A 16310-nucleotide genomic window follows, 5' to 3' on the forward strand; every position below is an offset into this window, starting at 1 on the left:
TGTCTACATGGTCGTTTTCAACACGTCAGGTCTAAAACAGGAGTTCAGAATGCAAAACTATGCTGGAATTCCAGGTGAGACACAACTTCAGCTGTATTACATGACCAACGGGGTGCCCTGATCTAAACATCATGTCTGTCTGAGTGAATGACACAGGAAACGAATGATGAGCGCCAAGTGGCAGCCGTCAGTCGGCTCTACCCAGACAGGCAGCCTGTTGTGCAAATGACTCTGTGAATGCACAGCGCATAGAGCTTCGTCCCCGATCGAGGATAGGCGCTATATAAGTATACATATCAATCAATCAATGATTTATAGTGAATAGCGAAATGTGCTTAATAAATTAGGTAGGGATTGTCAATGCCTGCAAAGAGCAATTCACAGCCATGTTAAAAGTTGACAAATTTCGCACCTCCTAACGTCCAGCAGTTAAACCACAAAAAAAAACAAAAACAAAAACCAAAAACCAAAAAAAAACTACAAGCTGCATGATATTCAAAGGAGCGCATGCACATACAGCGTTAAAACATGCACGTTCAGATGACTAAAAGTGAGAATGTGTGTGTGTGTGTGTGTGTGTGTGTGTGTGTTAATATCCAATCATATTTACCATTGGGGATCTGTAGTCTACACGCTAGATATTATGTGCAGAGAATCGAACCCAGGACCCTGACCCCTTGTTGGGCGCTGTATCCACAAGACCACCGCTCCACTCAGCACAGTTGACACAACGCCATGGGAGTGACAGCGCTAACCTGTGCACTGAAACATGTAACCTACATTCACTGTCTGTACAGGTGGGGTGGGGTAGGGGGAAGTGGTGGAAAGGTAAGGGACACACAACCACCCTGTCTGCTTGGGGCTGCATGTCAAATCTGCATAATTTGATCCACAATTTTGACGGGTGTTGGAAGGCTGCCATTATCACGAGCTCAGAGCGTGCCCCTCTCTCTCTCTCTCTCTGTTTCTCTGTCTCTCTGTGTCTCACATGCACACACAGACATACAAACATACACATGCACACCCACCACCCCACACACCCACAGACATACATAGACACACTTGCACATGTGCATGATCCTGCACATGTCCTTTTTTTATGCACAAATGTGCACAAACGTGCATTCATGTGGGGTTGATAGAGACAGACAGACAGAAAGAGAGAGAGAGACAGGTGGAGGGTGGGGGTGACAGCAGGAGGGAACACTGAAGGTGACATTGCAAACAAAGGCTGTAGCGGGGTGGATTGACGTCACAGCTAGCAACCGCCAACAAACAGGCAGGGCTGGTTGTGAAGTCCTTCATTCAGTGGCAGTTTCCTCAACAGAGAAAGACGTGTTTCCTGGTTCATCTGATTCTTGATCTGTGCACAGTGTGAGCACGGCGACTTTGGTGTTGGCAGTGGTCAGCGACACACACCCTGTGGAACGACAACTTGGTGAGTGAGAAATAGGGTGAAAACTGGACATTTAGTGTGTGATTGTGGTCACCACAACTACTGTTTGACCTTATCTTTGGGATTTTCAGAGAACATGAAACACTGAGATAGTGTGTGATTGTTTTGTTTTGTTGTTTTTTTTACAGACACTGATAGAGTTTCAGACATGATGAACTTAGTGTACAAGTAAGGTATAAAATAAACAGTTTCACGTTTACATCACTGTTTACATATGAAGGTGAGGTACTGGATTCAGTGAGTCATTGTTGTACATAATTACCACATTTTATAATTACACCATTGTCTACAGATTGTGTGAAGATAGTGTACTAGATTTCTGGTTACTATCAGTAAAATACATGTCTTTGGGATTCATTCAACAGTTCTGAACTGGTTTTCGTCATACCTATCAAACTGCTTCAAGATTGTCTCTGTTAACAACTTGTATTTGTATTTGTGTTGTTACACTACAGTGCCACCCATTTTTTCCTGTGTGCAGTTTTATTTGTTTTTCCTATCAAAGTGGATTTTTCAACAGAATTTTGCCAGGAACAATCCTTTTGTTGCCGTGGGTTCTTTTACGTGCGCTAAGTGCATGCTGCACACAGGACCTCAGTTTATCATTTCATCCGAATGACTAACGTCCAGACCACCACTCAAGGCCTAGTGGAAGGGGAGAAAATATTGGCGGCTGAGCTGTGATTGGAACCAGTGTGCTCAGATTCTCTCGCTTCCTCGGCGGATGCGTTACCTCTAGGCCATCAGTCCACTTTAAGTCTGATCCAACCCTAATCTCCCATGGTGTGCCACAAGGCTCTGTCCTAGGCCCCGTTCTGTTCGCTCTGTACACTACTCCTCTTTCTGATGTCATTTCTGGTCATTCTGTTCTTCACCACTCTTTTGCTGATGTTACTCAGCAATAAAAGTCTGCAGAACCAAACCAAGTATACAGCTTGATTCCGTCTATGCAGGATTGCATTATCGATGTTAAATCCTGGATGACATTCAACAAACTGAAGTTAAATGTTGACAAAACTGAAAGCTATGATTATTTCCTCTGTGAGAACGTCAACATCTACTTATTTTTCTGCCTCTATTGTGGTTGGTGATGCCACAGTTCAGTTCTCAAACTCAGCAAGGAACCTTGGAGTCATTCTTGACTCAAACCTCAGTATGCACACTCAGAGAGTATATTCCATATATGTCCATCAGTACCTTATGTTGAAAATACAAAAACTCTTATTTCTGCTTTTGTGCTGTCATAAATCAACTACTGTAATTCCTTTCTCATTGGTTCTCCACATAATCTTCTTCAGTGAATTAAAAAAAAAAAAAAAAGAAAAGAAAAAAAACCTTCAAAACAATGCTGCCCGTTTGACTCTCAGAGTCCCATGTACTGATCATATTTCTCTGTTTACACTCCCTCAGGAAATTTCCAGTCTTCTTCTGACTGTTGTCTTTTGAAAATTCCTCTTGTCAATACAAGAACCTATGGTAAACGTTCTTTCTTCTTTGCTGCTCCTCATATCTGGAACAAACTTCCTTATCATATCTGTGGATCTGATTCTATCTCTGCTTTTTGCTCATCACTAAAAACTCATCTTTTTAAAACCTATCTATATGCATTTGCAGCTTCCTTCATCTCCAACACCATCCATGTCAGCTCACTATAGATTCATGAAGAGTGGGAGGGGGAGATTGTGGGGAAGGGAGGGGTTTTGAGGAGTGGTCATGAATGATTTACAATTATGTAATTTGTTATATTTTTCTGTCATATAAAGCGCCCTGAGCTCTTATAGAGAAAGGGCACTATATGAATGTTGATGATGATGATGATGATGATGATGATGATTATCAGTGATACTCATGTGTCATTGGTTAACCAGTTAACTGCCTGCATGACGGATTGACCCATCAAACTGTAGTTGTAACTGTATTGCCAACATAATGGGCTGACCCGTCATTGGTCTTTCTCAAATTTTCTTTCAGCCAGAAAGAGATATAGCATCATAACTGTTGTCCAACCCAGAAGACTTTATTTCAAACATGAATGAACATGAACACAGTCCTAATGCAGTACATGGCATGATGTGTGGCTTGAAACGTTGACCAACAGCCAGCTCAATCAGTGGACGATCACACACATGGCTGGCAACACCAGCTTCATTGGTCAACTTCTAGTAGTGTGTGGGTATATTGACCCAAATTATACTGCAGACACTGATTGTTTTGGCATTTACACATATAGTGGTGAGACATGTGTTTTGGCATTTACACATATAGTGGTGAGACATGAATCTCATAAACATGAAAATCTCTGAGATTTTTGTGTGGAGATTGGGGGACATGGTCAAGGGAGTGGGTGGGGAAACAGAACAGGTGAGTACCACATGAAAGGCATGCCAGAGAAAGGAAGTGGAGGGGGGAGGGAGTGGAGGAGGAGGGAGAGGGGGGATTTGGGGGACTTGGATGACTGCACACATTTTGAACTTGTTCCAAACTGTGGGTCATCTGATAGTTTGATTGCTTTCCTAATTAAGATCACAGCACCTTGGATATGAGGAGTGTACTGAGTGGGTTTTCATTGTTTGCATACTTTGTGTTGTCTTTTGTTGAAACATTCATATTTACATATGTGTGTTTTGTGCATTAAGAAATGTAAAAATATGTAGCTAAGATATTGATCAACCAGCTCCAAATTATAATCTGTACGCCCCATATTTTCAGAATATTGAATAGAAAGTTTAGTCAGTTTCATTTTATGAAAACTTATGATTTGCATACTTTTCACGAAAACAGTTGAGCCTGTATATGTTTTGATAATCTATGCCCATTTTCATGGAAAATTATCAGACAGGGATCCTTTAATTGATGATTCCCATCTCTAGATATACATATCAGTCAGATGTTGTTATATTTGTCATACATGGAGTTTGATTAGTGAGATCACAGCTCATAGTTCATATTGTAGTGCTATATTTCTTATCACCCCAGGTCACTGCTACGAAACTGAAAAAAAAGTCCTTATTGTAAGTCTGTTCTTTTATGGAGTGTTTTATGCTTGAGTTCTTGACAGGAAATTAATGTCTGTATGGATCTCCGAACCCTGCTGCAAAAGCAAATTCATAATTCTATTAATGCACTTACTCATTTTCATAACACAATGGAAATGCGTGCATGTGTGGTGAGAAAAGCAGACTGTAGTGTCAGTGTCAACGTAGAAGTTTTCTATGTTTATTTCTCTTTTCATCAGATTCACCATGGCAACAGGAGGGCGATCCCCTACCCCACAGTCCAAAGGTTCTGTGACGTCAGTTACGGACTGTCCCCACTGCGGGTCACTGTGTCTGGGTCCTGTCCTGTTGGGCTGTGGACACATCCTCTGCAGAATGTGTCTTCGTGACGAGCGGCAGCAGGCCGGCCCAGAGGCTGTTTGTAAGATGTGCAGTCAACACCTGGGCCTCCCCAGGGACCAGCCCTTCAGCCAGATCGTCGACCAATTGGGGACAGACCCCGTCATGGAACAGCTGGTCCACCAGGCACTGGCAGCCCACACAGACATCCGTTGTCTCAATTGTGACAACAATCCGGCGACTCGTGTCTGTGTGGATTGCCATGATTTTTTTTGTGACACCTGTTCCAAGAACCATCTGCGAGGTCGAGCCACAAAAGACCACCTTCTGGCAGTATTACCTCAGTCTTTGTTGAACGCTCCATCCGCTGCCCATGCCACGCCCAGACCCAGGTCTCCATCCATCCAGTCCACAACCTCACTGGACAGCATTAGAAATGACCCCCAGTCCAGTAGTAAGTCACGTAGTAAATCAAGCGGTGTGAAGGAGTGGAAGGAGTGGGTGGAGAAGGAGGTGGGACTGCTGCAGGAGGCATACAGAGAGGAGCTGCATGTGGAGACCACACTGCAGGACATCGTGACCCTGGGACAGCAGCTTCTGGACAGGGTTCAGGCACACCGAGAGGCCCTGAACTCTTACCAGCAGCACCTGCCTGGTCTCCACGTCATCCAGGGCACTGATCCCAACAGCTTCGCCATTCACGTCACCGATCCTGACGTCACCCTGCACGTACAGGCACAGTCTCTGAAGAGACGTGTGTCTGAACTAAGGGAAGGACGTCAGTGCCCAGAGGTGAACAGAGTGCAGGTGATCAGGAAACAGCTCAGTGACCTGTTGAACTCTGCAGGTCAGTGACTCAGGGAATGGGAAGGGCGGAAGGGATTTTGAAAGAAAAAATATGGTGATGGTGATGATGGCGGTATTTGTGAAGATGATGATGATGATGACAATGGTGATGTGGATATTTATAAAGAATGCTGATAATTATGATGAAAAGGATAATATTGTTGATGATATAAAGATGACTGCCTTTAGAATAACTCTTAACTGTGTGTGTGTGTGTGTGTGTGTGTGTGTGTGTGTGTGTCTATATGTATGTATATATATATATATATATATATATATATGTGTGTGTGTGTGTGTGTGTGTAGATATACATCTCTGTGTGTGTGTGTGTGTGTGTGTGTGTGTGTGTGTTCAAACTAAGGACAAGGCTTGAAAACATTACGTCACAATGAATGACGTAAAAAATGAAACACATCACCACAAGCCTGTGATACCACGTTTCCCGACACTATACAAAACATATGTATATTTCTTCTCCACTTATCTGCAATGATTTTTTGAAGATGTTTTTTTCTGTTTGTTTTAGTTTTTACATTTGTTTTTATCATGATGACTTCGATGATGATCATTATGACGACAGTTGTGATGATATCTAATGATGATGATGATGATTGTTACAGACCAACAGACCAGTGCTGGTGCCTCCACCTCCACTACACCTGTAGCGTCACCCCCCTCCTCCATGCCCACACCCACTTCAGCTCACCTCCCCTCACCCTCCATCTCCCCCACCACCCCCACATCATCACCCCTCTCTCCACCCACCCACCATGCCACCCCCACCTTCACCCCACCTGTTGATGTGATGACGGCGGCACCACGGTGTGTGTTCAAGGTGTCACCCACAACAGCTGACGACACACGCACACCCTGGATCTCTGCCGTTGTCTGTCTGCCTGACGACCGACTGGTCATGGCGGACTTCAACAACAACAAGGTGAAGGTGATGGGCATGGCGCCCCCCCACACTGTGTCCTCTCTCTCCATTCCTGAAGGACCATACCGCCTGGCTGAGCTGTCTGACGGTCTGGTGGCCGTGACGACGTGTGAACCAGTCATCTACCTGGTCAACGTTACCGCCAACACCGTGACTGTGCGGTCACGTGTCCGGACCAACAGAGTGTATGTCGGTATAGCCGGACACAGAGACGGACACATGATAGTAAGCTGTGACAGTTCATCCTCTGGTACTGCTTCCGTGGACGTGCTGAACAGACAGGGTCACGTGGTCACAACGGTGACCGACAGCACCAGGCTGACAGGACTGGAGTCACCTGATTACCTGTTTGACACAGGTGATGGCCACGTCCTGGTGTCAGACTACCAGACAGACCTGGTGCACCAGGTGTGTGTCCGTTCTGGCCAGGTGACCCAGACCTTTCAGCACGCTCAGTTGAAGCGGCCTAGACAGGTGTGTGCTGACACAGCCAGCAATATTTATATAGTTAGTTGTGGTGGTGAGTGTGTGTGTGTGAGAAGCAGAGGGGGTCAGTGGAGACAACTGGTGACGCCCTCTCTGCACGGTCCATCACGGTGTGTCTTACCTTGGGGTCTTTGTCTTACCAGCTCTGGTCACCTGGTGGTCACGTGGCGTGGTGGTGGTGACAGTGTCGTTGTGGGATACACACTGTGATGGATCTGGCCGTTGATGTTTTGTGTGTTGGATTGTTTGATTCATGATTGGATGGATGGATAGATGGATGGATGAATAGACTGAAAGGATGGTTGGATTGATTCATGGATGGATGAACAGACGGATGCGTAGATAGGTCGGTTAGTCTATCATTCTGTTCGGTAGATTAGGATTAGGATTGCGGATCTAATTTTTATTTTTATTTTATTTTTTTTATAATTTCCCTGTACATGCAGGAGTGTGGTGTGTGTTGAGATACATTCCCCCCTCCCCCCTTTCCCCCGCCCCACCGACATCTTCATACGTCATGATATAATGACGTCAGTGCAGAGATTAACACACATTACGTCACTCGCAGCTTGAACAGGTTTTTGGTGGTGGTGGTGATGGGGGTGGCTGTGTTGGTGATGGTGGTGGTGGCGGTTTTGTTATTGTTTTGTTTGTATCTTTTTTGTATATATTATTTTCAAGGGAACCCGGAAAATAAGTAATGCAGTGATAAAGATTGGCGACTGTTATTCATTTGTCTTTTCTTATTTGTTTATCTACTTGTTTATTTATTTATAATCCATGTGGCAATTGGAGACGACTTTGCGTTATGCATATTATGTTTTGAGAAGCCTTGCTGTTTCTACAGAGTGGTTTTATTCACACTTATGTCTCTAATTAGGTGCTTGTGTCTGTATATAATCCATTTGTTACCGTGCCATGACGAAGCTCTAGTCAGCATCATGTTTGGATAGAGCATTGTAGTATAATTCATTATAATGGTGATTATGATATGTTTTTCATTATTACTTCCAGTAAAGGGACACTGCTGCATTTCCGATTATTTGGACAAAGAATGGGGATTTGGACATTTCTGTGCTTTACACGGAAGGTGCTCAGTTACTTCGTAGACTTGTGAGTTCGGATTTTAAAAAAAAAAAATTTTTTTTTAAACCTGTGTGGGATTTTTTTTTTTGTTTTTGTTTTTTGTGCGAACAGTTATGTGATGTAAGGAGTCTGATATGATGGATGACTTAGGGTGACTACAGTCAGACTGTTAGCATCTGATGTGATGGTGACTTTGGGTGACTACAGTCAGACTGTTAGCATCTGATGTGATGGTGACTTAGGGTGACTACAGTCAGATCATTAGCATCTGATGTGATGGTGACTTAGGGTGACTACAGTCAGACTGTTAGCATCTGATGTGATGGTGACTTTGGGTGACTACAGTCAGACTGTTAGCATCTGATGTGATGGTGACTTAGGGTGACTACAGTCAGATCGTTAGCATCTGATGTGATGGTGACTTTGGGTGACTACAGTCAGACTGTTAGCATCTGAAGTGAGAGATGACGCATAGTGACTTTCAAAGACAACATATCATTCTTGGCTGGCCTCTGTAACGTAGAAAACGTGTGTCTCACATCGGGCCGACACAGCAGGGGACATGATACTGTCACTGTGCACAGTGTGTTTGGATATAGCATGGTAATTATTTTCACTATGATTTTGATTGTGATTATGATGATTATTGTTTTTTTCTTACAAAACCATGTGAATAATGGCAGACTGCTGGATTTCCCAGTCATTTTGAAAGACAGTGGGGATATGGACATTTATGTGCTTCAGACAGAGGGTACTCAGTTGCTCCAGAGACTTGCGAGCTCCCAAAATTGACATTTTACCCGTGTGTGTGTTGTTGGTTTTTCTTTCCTTTTTTGTGGAAACAGTTATGTGATCTAAGGAGCCTGACCATGTTGGGATACCTGATGATTGTGATGCATGCTGCCACACTGTGTGTGGAACATGTCAGTTTATTTCACATTGTATCCTTTATAGGGCCCCAGACATGACGAGATGAGTTAGGATGGCTACAGTTACATCGTCAACATCTGATGTGATGGATGACTTAAGGAGGCTATAATGAAACCGTTAGCATCTGATGTGATGGTGACTTAGGGTGACTACATTCAGACCGTTACCATCTGATGTGATGGCGATTTTGGGTGACTACAGTCAGACTGTTAGCATCTGATGTGATGGTGACTTTGGGTGACTACAGTCTGATCGTTAGCATCTGATGTGATGGTGACTTTGGGAGACTACAGTCAGACGGTTAGCATCTGATGTGATGGTGACTTTGGGTGACTACTGTCATACTGCTAGGATATGATGTGATGGTGATTTTGGATGACTGCAGTCAGACCGTTAGCATCTGATGTAATGGTGAATTTGGGTGACAACAGTATGATCGTTAGCATCTGGTGTGATGGTGATTTAGGATGACTATAGTCAGACCATTAGCAGCTGATGTGATAGTGACTTTGGGTGACTACAGTGAGATCGTTAGCATCTGATGTGATGGTGACTTTGGGTGACTACAGACTGTTAGCATCTGATGTGATGGTGACTTTGGGTGACTATAGTCTGATCGTTAGCATCTGATGTGATGGTGACTTTGGGTGACTACAGTCAGACTGTTAGCATCTGATGTGATGGTGACTTTGGGTGACTACAGTCAGACTGTTAGCATCTGATGTGATGAATGACGCATAGTGACTTTCTAAGACAACATGTGTCATTCTGGCCTCTGTAAAGTACATGACTCACATCGGGCCGACCGACGAACAGAGGGCAGACACAGCAGGGGACATGATACTGTCACTGTGCACAGCCCTGATGCCCATCTCCCTACAGCAGACAGTTTTTCTCAGATTAGTGTACATTGGGTCAAAACCAAACGAGATACAGTATTGTCGTTTTTCTTAGTCTCATATTATGCTGATCAGTATATTTTGGTCCAACCCAACAGAAGAGATATTGCTGCTTTACCTAGCCTCTGTAAGGCAGACGAGTTTGATATTGTACCAACCTACCTAAGACAGACAATATTTATAACATGTTGGACCTACCAGTATATTTCTGACCAACCCAATACAAGACATGATGGTGTCGCCCAGCCCAGCCTCATACCGAAGTGCCTGAAGCAGACATTGTGTTGCTTACTGGGTTGACTGGTGTGTACCGGGCCAGCCAAATACCGGGCATGATATTGTTGCTAAGCCCTTTCATGAAGCCAGCTCAGTTATGGCATTAATGATTGTCATGTTGTGTCAATCTGCTTGAAGCAGGCAGCAAGTTATTATCATATTGGTTTTGTAAGTTTTTACCAGGCTGGTCCAACTGGACACCCACCCCAGTGGGACACCCATCCCGGTAGGACACCCACCCCAGTAGGACACCCAGTCCAGTAGGACACCCAGTCCAGTAGGACACCCACCCCAGTAGGACATCCAGCCCAGTAGGACACCCACCCCAGTGGGACACCCATCCCGGTAGGACACCCACCCCAGTAGGACACCCATCCCGGTAGGACACCCACCCCAGTAGGACACCCAGTCCAGTAGGACACCCACCCCAGTAGGACACCCACCCTAGTGAGACACCCACCCCAGTAGGACACCCACCCCAGTAGGACACCCACCCCAGTGGGACACCCAGCCTAGTGGGACACCCACCCCAGTGGGACACCCACCCCAGTAGGACACCCACCCCAGTAGGACACCCACCCCAGTGGGACACCCACCCCAGTACCAGACATGATCATACCGCTCTCCCAGGCTGGTGTTGACCTTCCTAAAGCAGACAGCATGTGTCTCATGTTGGGCTGACCGGTATACATATCGGGCCAACCAGTGTGGGTCCAGACTTTTGTTTTTTCTAGCACAAAAAGTGTGGCTTGGATGACAGCTATGTGAGGGACAGTGCTATCCAACCTTTTAATCATCTGTGCTTTGTTAGTCTTTGTATTCATGCTATAATCACTATACAGTGCGTGTTCCACATTTATTTTCCAGTATACATGTGTTGTGTACCTTGTGAATGGAGAGAGTTACCACTATTTACTGTTTGTTAATCATTTCATCTCCTGGCCTCATTGTTTGTTAATTTCCAGTTGAAAAACCGAGGCAACCATGCGTTTGTTCTGTATTGTCCATGTGTTCTGTGTGGCTTGTTCAGGATTACAGAGGCTATGCCAGTCTTGAATAAAAGCTAATTTGTGTTTGCACATTTCTTCTGTCTTTGCTGCTGTGTGGACATGTCAAATGATCGGTATAAGGACAGGCCCGGCGCTTCATTTTTTGAGGAAGTGTCTGGGTTTGTTCCGATGTACCTTTTTATTTACCTGTGTGCTAGCTGAATCGGTAGCGTAACACACACAAATGCACACACACGACCCCACACACACATGCACACACACACACACACACACACATGTTACAATACATTATGTCGACAGAAAATGTGTCACACTCAATAAACATGATTACATTAGGACTCAAGAGGGCTGACTGGGACCACAGTGTCCAGTGCTGTCCACTTCAGGGATGCGTGGAGACTTGTACAAACGTTCTGACGAATACTGCAAGTTTCTGTTTCTCTCAGATTCCGTGGTAAATAATGAAAGGAAACCTATCTCTGAAAAGACAACATGACTGCTTGAATGTCATTCATGTAAAACCCCTCTCATAAATGCATATGAATGTGAGAGTTGCAGCCCAACTGATTTATTTTGGATACTGTTTGTTCCAATGGAAAATGAAACAACAAGAAGAAGAAAGACGGGAACAAGAACACCACCACTAACAAGAAGAACAAGCACAAGAAGAACAAGCACGCGGACAAGAACAAGAACAAGGCGAACAAGAATCGGAAGAAAAGGATGAAAGTTTGCAGAGCACAGCCATGTCACGCGTTCCCAAACCAGCATGCATGTTGAGACAGAACAAAAAGCTTTCCCCTGTGCAGGGACTTGAAATGGCGGGAGGGTTGTTTACCTGCTGAAAGCCACGAGCCCAGCCAGATTGTCCCCGGGGCCTTGCCTGGCTGGCAAAACGTGTTCGTTATGTCAGTTTGCACAAACATGACAACTAGATTCACGTCCACCGACTGTAATGCTGGGGGGTGGGGTATGGAGTGGTTCGGGGTAAGATATACATACATACATACATACATACATACACAAATATATATATATATATATATATATATATAGATATATATATATATATATATAGAGAGAGAGAGAGAGAGAGGGGGGGATTGGGGGGTGGGAGAGGGAGAGGGAGAAAGAGTATGGATAAACATACTGATTGTTTGAATGATTGATTGGTATATGTTATGGACGATATATGGACTTCTCTGTCTCCCTCTCTCTGTCTGTCTGTCTCTCTCTCAATATATATATATGTGTACACACACACACACACACACACATATGTATATATAGTATATGTATATATATACATATATGTTATATATATATATATATATACATACATACATATGCAACTGACGGTCTTTAGCTAAACAGCTGGCTAATACATGGACAAATAGACAAGCAGGAGGAATCAGTTTTGTGGAGTGGAGTGATGGCCTACAGGTAACGCGTCCGCCTGGGAAGCTAGAGAATCTGAGCGCGCTGGTTTGAATCGCGGCTGAGCCGCCGATATATTCTCCCCCTCCACTAGACCTTCAGTGGTGGTCTGGACGCTAGGTATTCGGATGAGATGATAAATCGAGGTCCCGTGTGCAGCACGTAAAACAACCCACGGCAACAAGAGGGTTGTTCCTGGCAAAATTTTGCAGAAAAGTCCACTTTGATAAGAAAAACAAATAAAACTGCACACAGGAAAGAAAACACAAAAAAATGGGTGGTGCTGTAGTGTATCGATGTGCTCTCCATGGGGAGAGCAGCCCGAATCTCACACAGAGATATCTGTTGTAAAAAGAAATACAAATACAAATACAAATCACAATCATCATCAACACCACTACCATCATGATCGTAACAACTTCCACCACTACTATCACAATCACCACATAGCCATCACAACCACTACCACCACCATCATCATCATCATCAACATCATCACCACCACCATCATCATCATCATCATCACCACAATCATCAACATCATCACCACCGCCACCACCACCACCACCATCATCATCATCATCACCACCACCATCATGATCACAACCACTTCCACCACCACCACCATCATGATCACAACCACCACCACCACCACCACCATCATGATCACAACCACTTCCACCACCTCTACCACGATCACCATGATTTGATCACCATCACCATCCACTCTTTTACTTCCTCAGTGTCTCAAAACCTTTTTCTTTACAAGGGTGCTTTTTGTTCCTGCAAATTTCACCAGAGACAAACCTTTCCCCCGTTGATTTATGTTTCTATCTGTACTGAATACACACTGCTCACGTCAGACGAACATCTCACCCAGACGAACAGCACCCAGACCACTACTAAAGGTAGAGGCACAAATCTTGGTCCTCATCCAGTTCCCACACAGCCACTCGAGGTCCATGTGTGACTTGAACCCAGAACCCTGGTATTCTGGCCAGTGCTCTACCCACTGGGCCACACACTTCATATGACGCGGGTGACGACGAGTAGGGGTAGGAGGGGGAGGGAGTGGTGGTGGAGGGTGTAGCAGATATCGCAAACAGACGATAAAAGGCATTGCGTATTGTGTAAACAGCAGTGACTGCCGTCATGTGATTAAAAACTAGTGCAGGGTACAACGCATTTTCCACCCGGTCCCCAGCCCCTTCCTCACTCCCCACCCCCCACCCCCACCCCCCACATATCAACACAGTCTGAAATATGCTGGTATGCATACATCTATACATTCACAAGCACAGAAACACATACACAGGTTCACACACACAAACACACACACACACACACACACACACACACACACAAATACACACATGCACGAAAGCACACACACACACACACACACATAAAGGAATGCACACACACACACACACACACGCACACACACACACACACACACACACACACACACACACACACACACACCAGGATATAACAGTGGTAACGATCTAGATCAGGGTTGGGGTGGGGGTGTACGTTTGGGTGGGTAGATGGGGAGAGGAAAGCTCCACAAACATATCACAAAAGGCATTACAAAGTGTAAGCAGCGGCGACTGCGGTCTTTCTTTTAAAGTCCAGACCCGGCCATTGAGCTGTCGTAGTGCTGTCGGGGTGACAGCCGTCACACTCACAAACACAGCTCACACCTGCTGGGAACTGACAGGGCCTATCACGTCACTGCTATATCCTGAAGCGCCGTGCTCAGCTGATGAGTACGTTAACTCAAGTTAACCCCTAGGCTGCCTGCATGACGAGATAACTCGTCATGGCAAGCATGTATGCTTCGCTGCCTGCATGACGAGATAACTCGTCATCGAAATATTCTGACTTTTCCCTGCTTTGCATTCAGCTCGTTGACAAAAATGCTGGTAGCTTTAGCTTGGGGAATCTTTCTGGATTCTATTCATAGCTAGAAACACCATATGCGTCATAAGGCAGTCCTTTATTTGAACGTTTTGGTTGGGTTACTGGCCGCAGTCTTTGCCTGGCTCCTCTCCTCGCTCGCTCAACAAAATGTCGGACTGACTCCGTGCTCAAGACATGCGCTCGTGGCGAACTAAATCAACCAAGATTACTTTCTTCAGCTAATGCTCAGAAAGAATTGGAGCATAAATTCGAAGGAGAAGACAGTGGTGAACATTTATAGGACGATTTGATAGAAAATAAAGGGAGCAATCAAGAGAGTGGCCAAGATACAACTATCAGTGAGTGATGCAGGCTGTTCAACTCTAGCAGACGAAGTTTTAGCAGGGCACCGTATGAGCTATTTTCTTGGCACTCAGCCAACGCGGTCTGATGAAGTGACCATGTGAGAGGGGTGAAGAGGAGAGGGGTGGAGACTGAGGGGGCGTGGCCTCACATCCATATTATCACTTGCAGAAGTCACAATGCATCTATTTCTTTTTCAGTTTTTTTATATTGTGGTTGTTCTAGTATGATTTTGTGTGTGCAGATATCCATTTGTCCAGAAAATGATATTTTTGTGCAAATTACCAGACTAATGTTTGTAATGAACAAGTTGAAAATGTGACAAAAACAAAACACTGATTTCAAAACAACAGCATGTCACTTAAAATGCATAAAATGGGAAAACATCATGTGTTTTGTATTCTTTATTCATTTCCCTTTCAGAAAATATATACTTTTATGGGTCTTTCTCCAATAACAAAGAGCACAGAATTTTTTGAAAATTTATACCCGTTTTTTGTGAAAAAACCCTGGCAAATAGATTTCACTTAAATCTTATTTTCCTGGCAGCGAAAGGGTTAACTCAATGTGAGTAGAGTCCACAGTGTGAGGGAACCCAACAGGAAATCTATCCCTGCACTTTAGACATAATGCAATGTGTCAAAAGTCTAATTTGAAATGAAACCTTCTTAGGTTAATCATCCCTTGAATTGAATTTGACTCTTGTAAGTACACTACGTTCTGATTTATTTTAAAGTCACTGTGAAATTATTCCACCATGTCCATGACGTATGATATGAAGCTTTTTCAGTTCTGAATAAACGAATTGTTATCCAAATATCAGATGAATGATTGAATTAATAAAGTAAATCAAGAAATGAAGATATAATAAACTAATAAATAGATAATGATAATTCATAGTTGTTCCAGTACTATTCAGTGCACATTCATATCTGACTGTGCAGTTCTCACTGTCTGATATAAGACTGGGGAAACAGTTTTGTGACCACAAGAACGATAGTGATGATCACCGTGTTTTGTATGATTCTCAGTATTTGTAACACCAGTCAGCTGAGGTCATGTACTGCTCTGTGGTGGATGGCTTGTTGTAGTTCCCTACTGGCAGTGTGACTGATCAGCCCTCCGCCCAACGCCACACCACTTCACTGCAAGTTGAGGTGAGGTTTACCCCCGAAAACGGAGTAATGGCTGCCATAAACGGTCATACACGTAAAAGCCCATTCGTGTACATACGAGTGAACGTGGAATTGCAGCCTACGAACAAAGAAAGAAGAAGAAGAAGAGTTGAGATTTTATTGTGGCTTTTGTAAACACACCCTTCCTTCAACTTCAGTTCCAAACCCG

General features: G+C 44.3%; 1 protein-coding gene across 1 annotated transcript; it reads left to right on the top strand.

Annotated features, from left to right (window-relative positions):
• The first annotated feature begins 1263 nt into the window (after window positions 1-1263).
• LOC143277399 (uncharacterized) lies at window positions 1264-11324 on the top strand. Its single transcript, XM_076582190.1, has 3 exons — window positions 1264-1438; window positions 4692-5638; window positions 6258-11324. The coding sequence occupies exons 2-3, from the start codon at window positions 4699-4701 to the stop codon at window positions 7268-7270; spliced, it is 1953 nt and encodes a 650-aa protein (XP_076438305.1). The 5' UTR covers window positions 1264-1438; window positions 4692-4698; the 3' UTR covers window positions 7271-11324.
• Window positions 11325-16310: the final 4986 nt, after the last annotated feature.

This window comes from Babylonia areolata, chromosome 34 (genome assembly GCF_041734735.1).
Source record: "Babylonia areolata isolate BAREFJ2019XMU chromosome 34, ASM4173473v1, whole genome shotgun sequence".
Classification (NCBI taxonomy): domain Eukaryota; kingdom Metazoa; phylum Mollusca; class Gastropoda; order Neogastropoda; family Buccinidae; genus Babylonia; species Babylonia areolata.

What these genes read in the sequence shown, in the direction of transcription:
- LOC143277399 (XM_076582190.1), top strand. Translation starts at nt 4,699, where the DNA reads ATGGCAACAGGAGGGCGATCCCCTACCCCACAGTCCAAAGGTTCTGTG. An exon ending in TGACCTGTTGAACTCTGCAG is followed by an intron (nt 5,639 to 6,257) that starts GTCAGTGACTCA and finishes TGATTGTTACAG; the next exon opens with ACCAACAGACCAGTGCTGGT.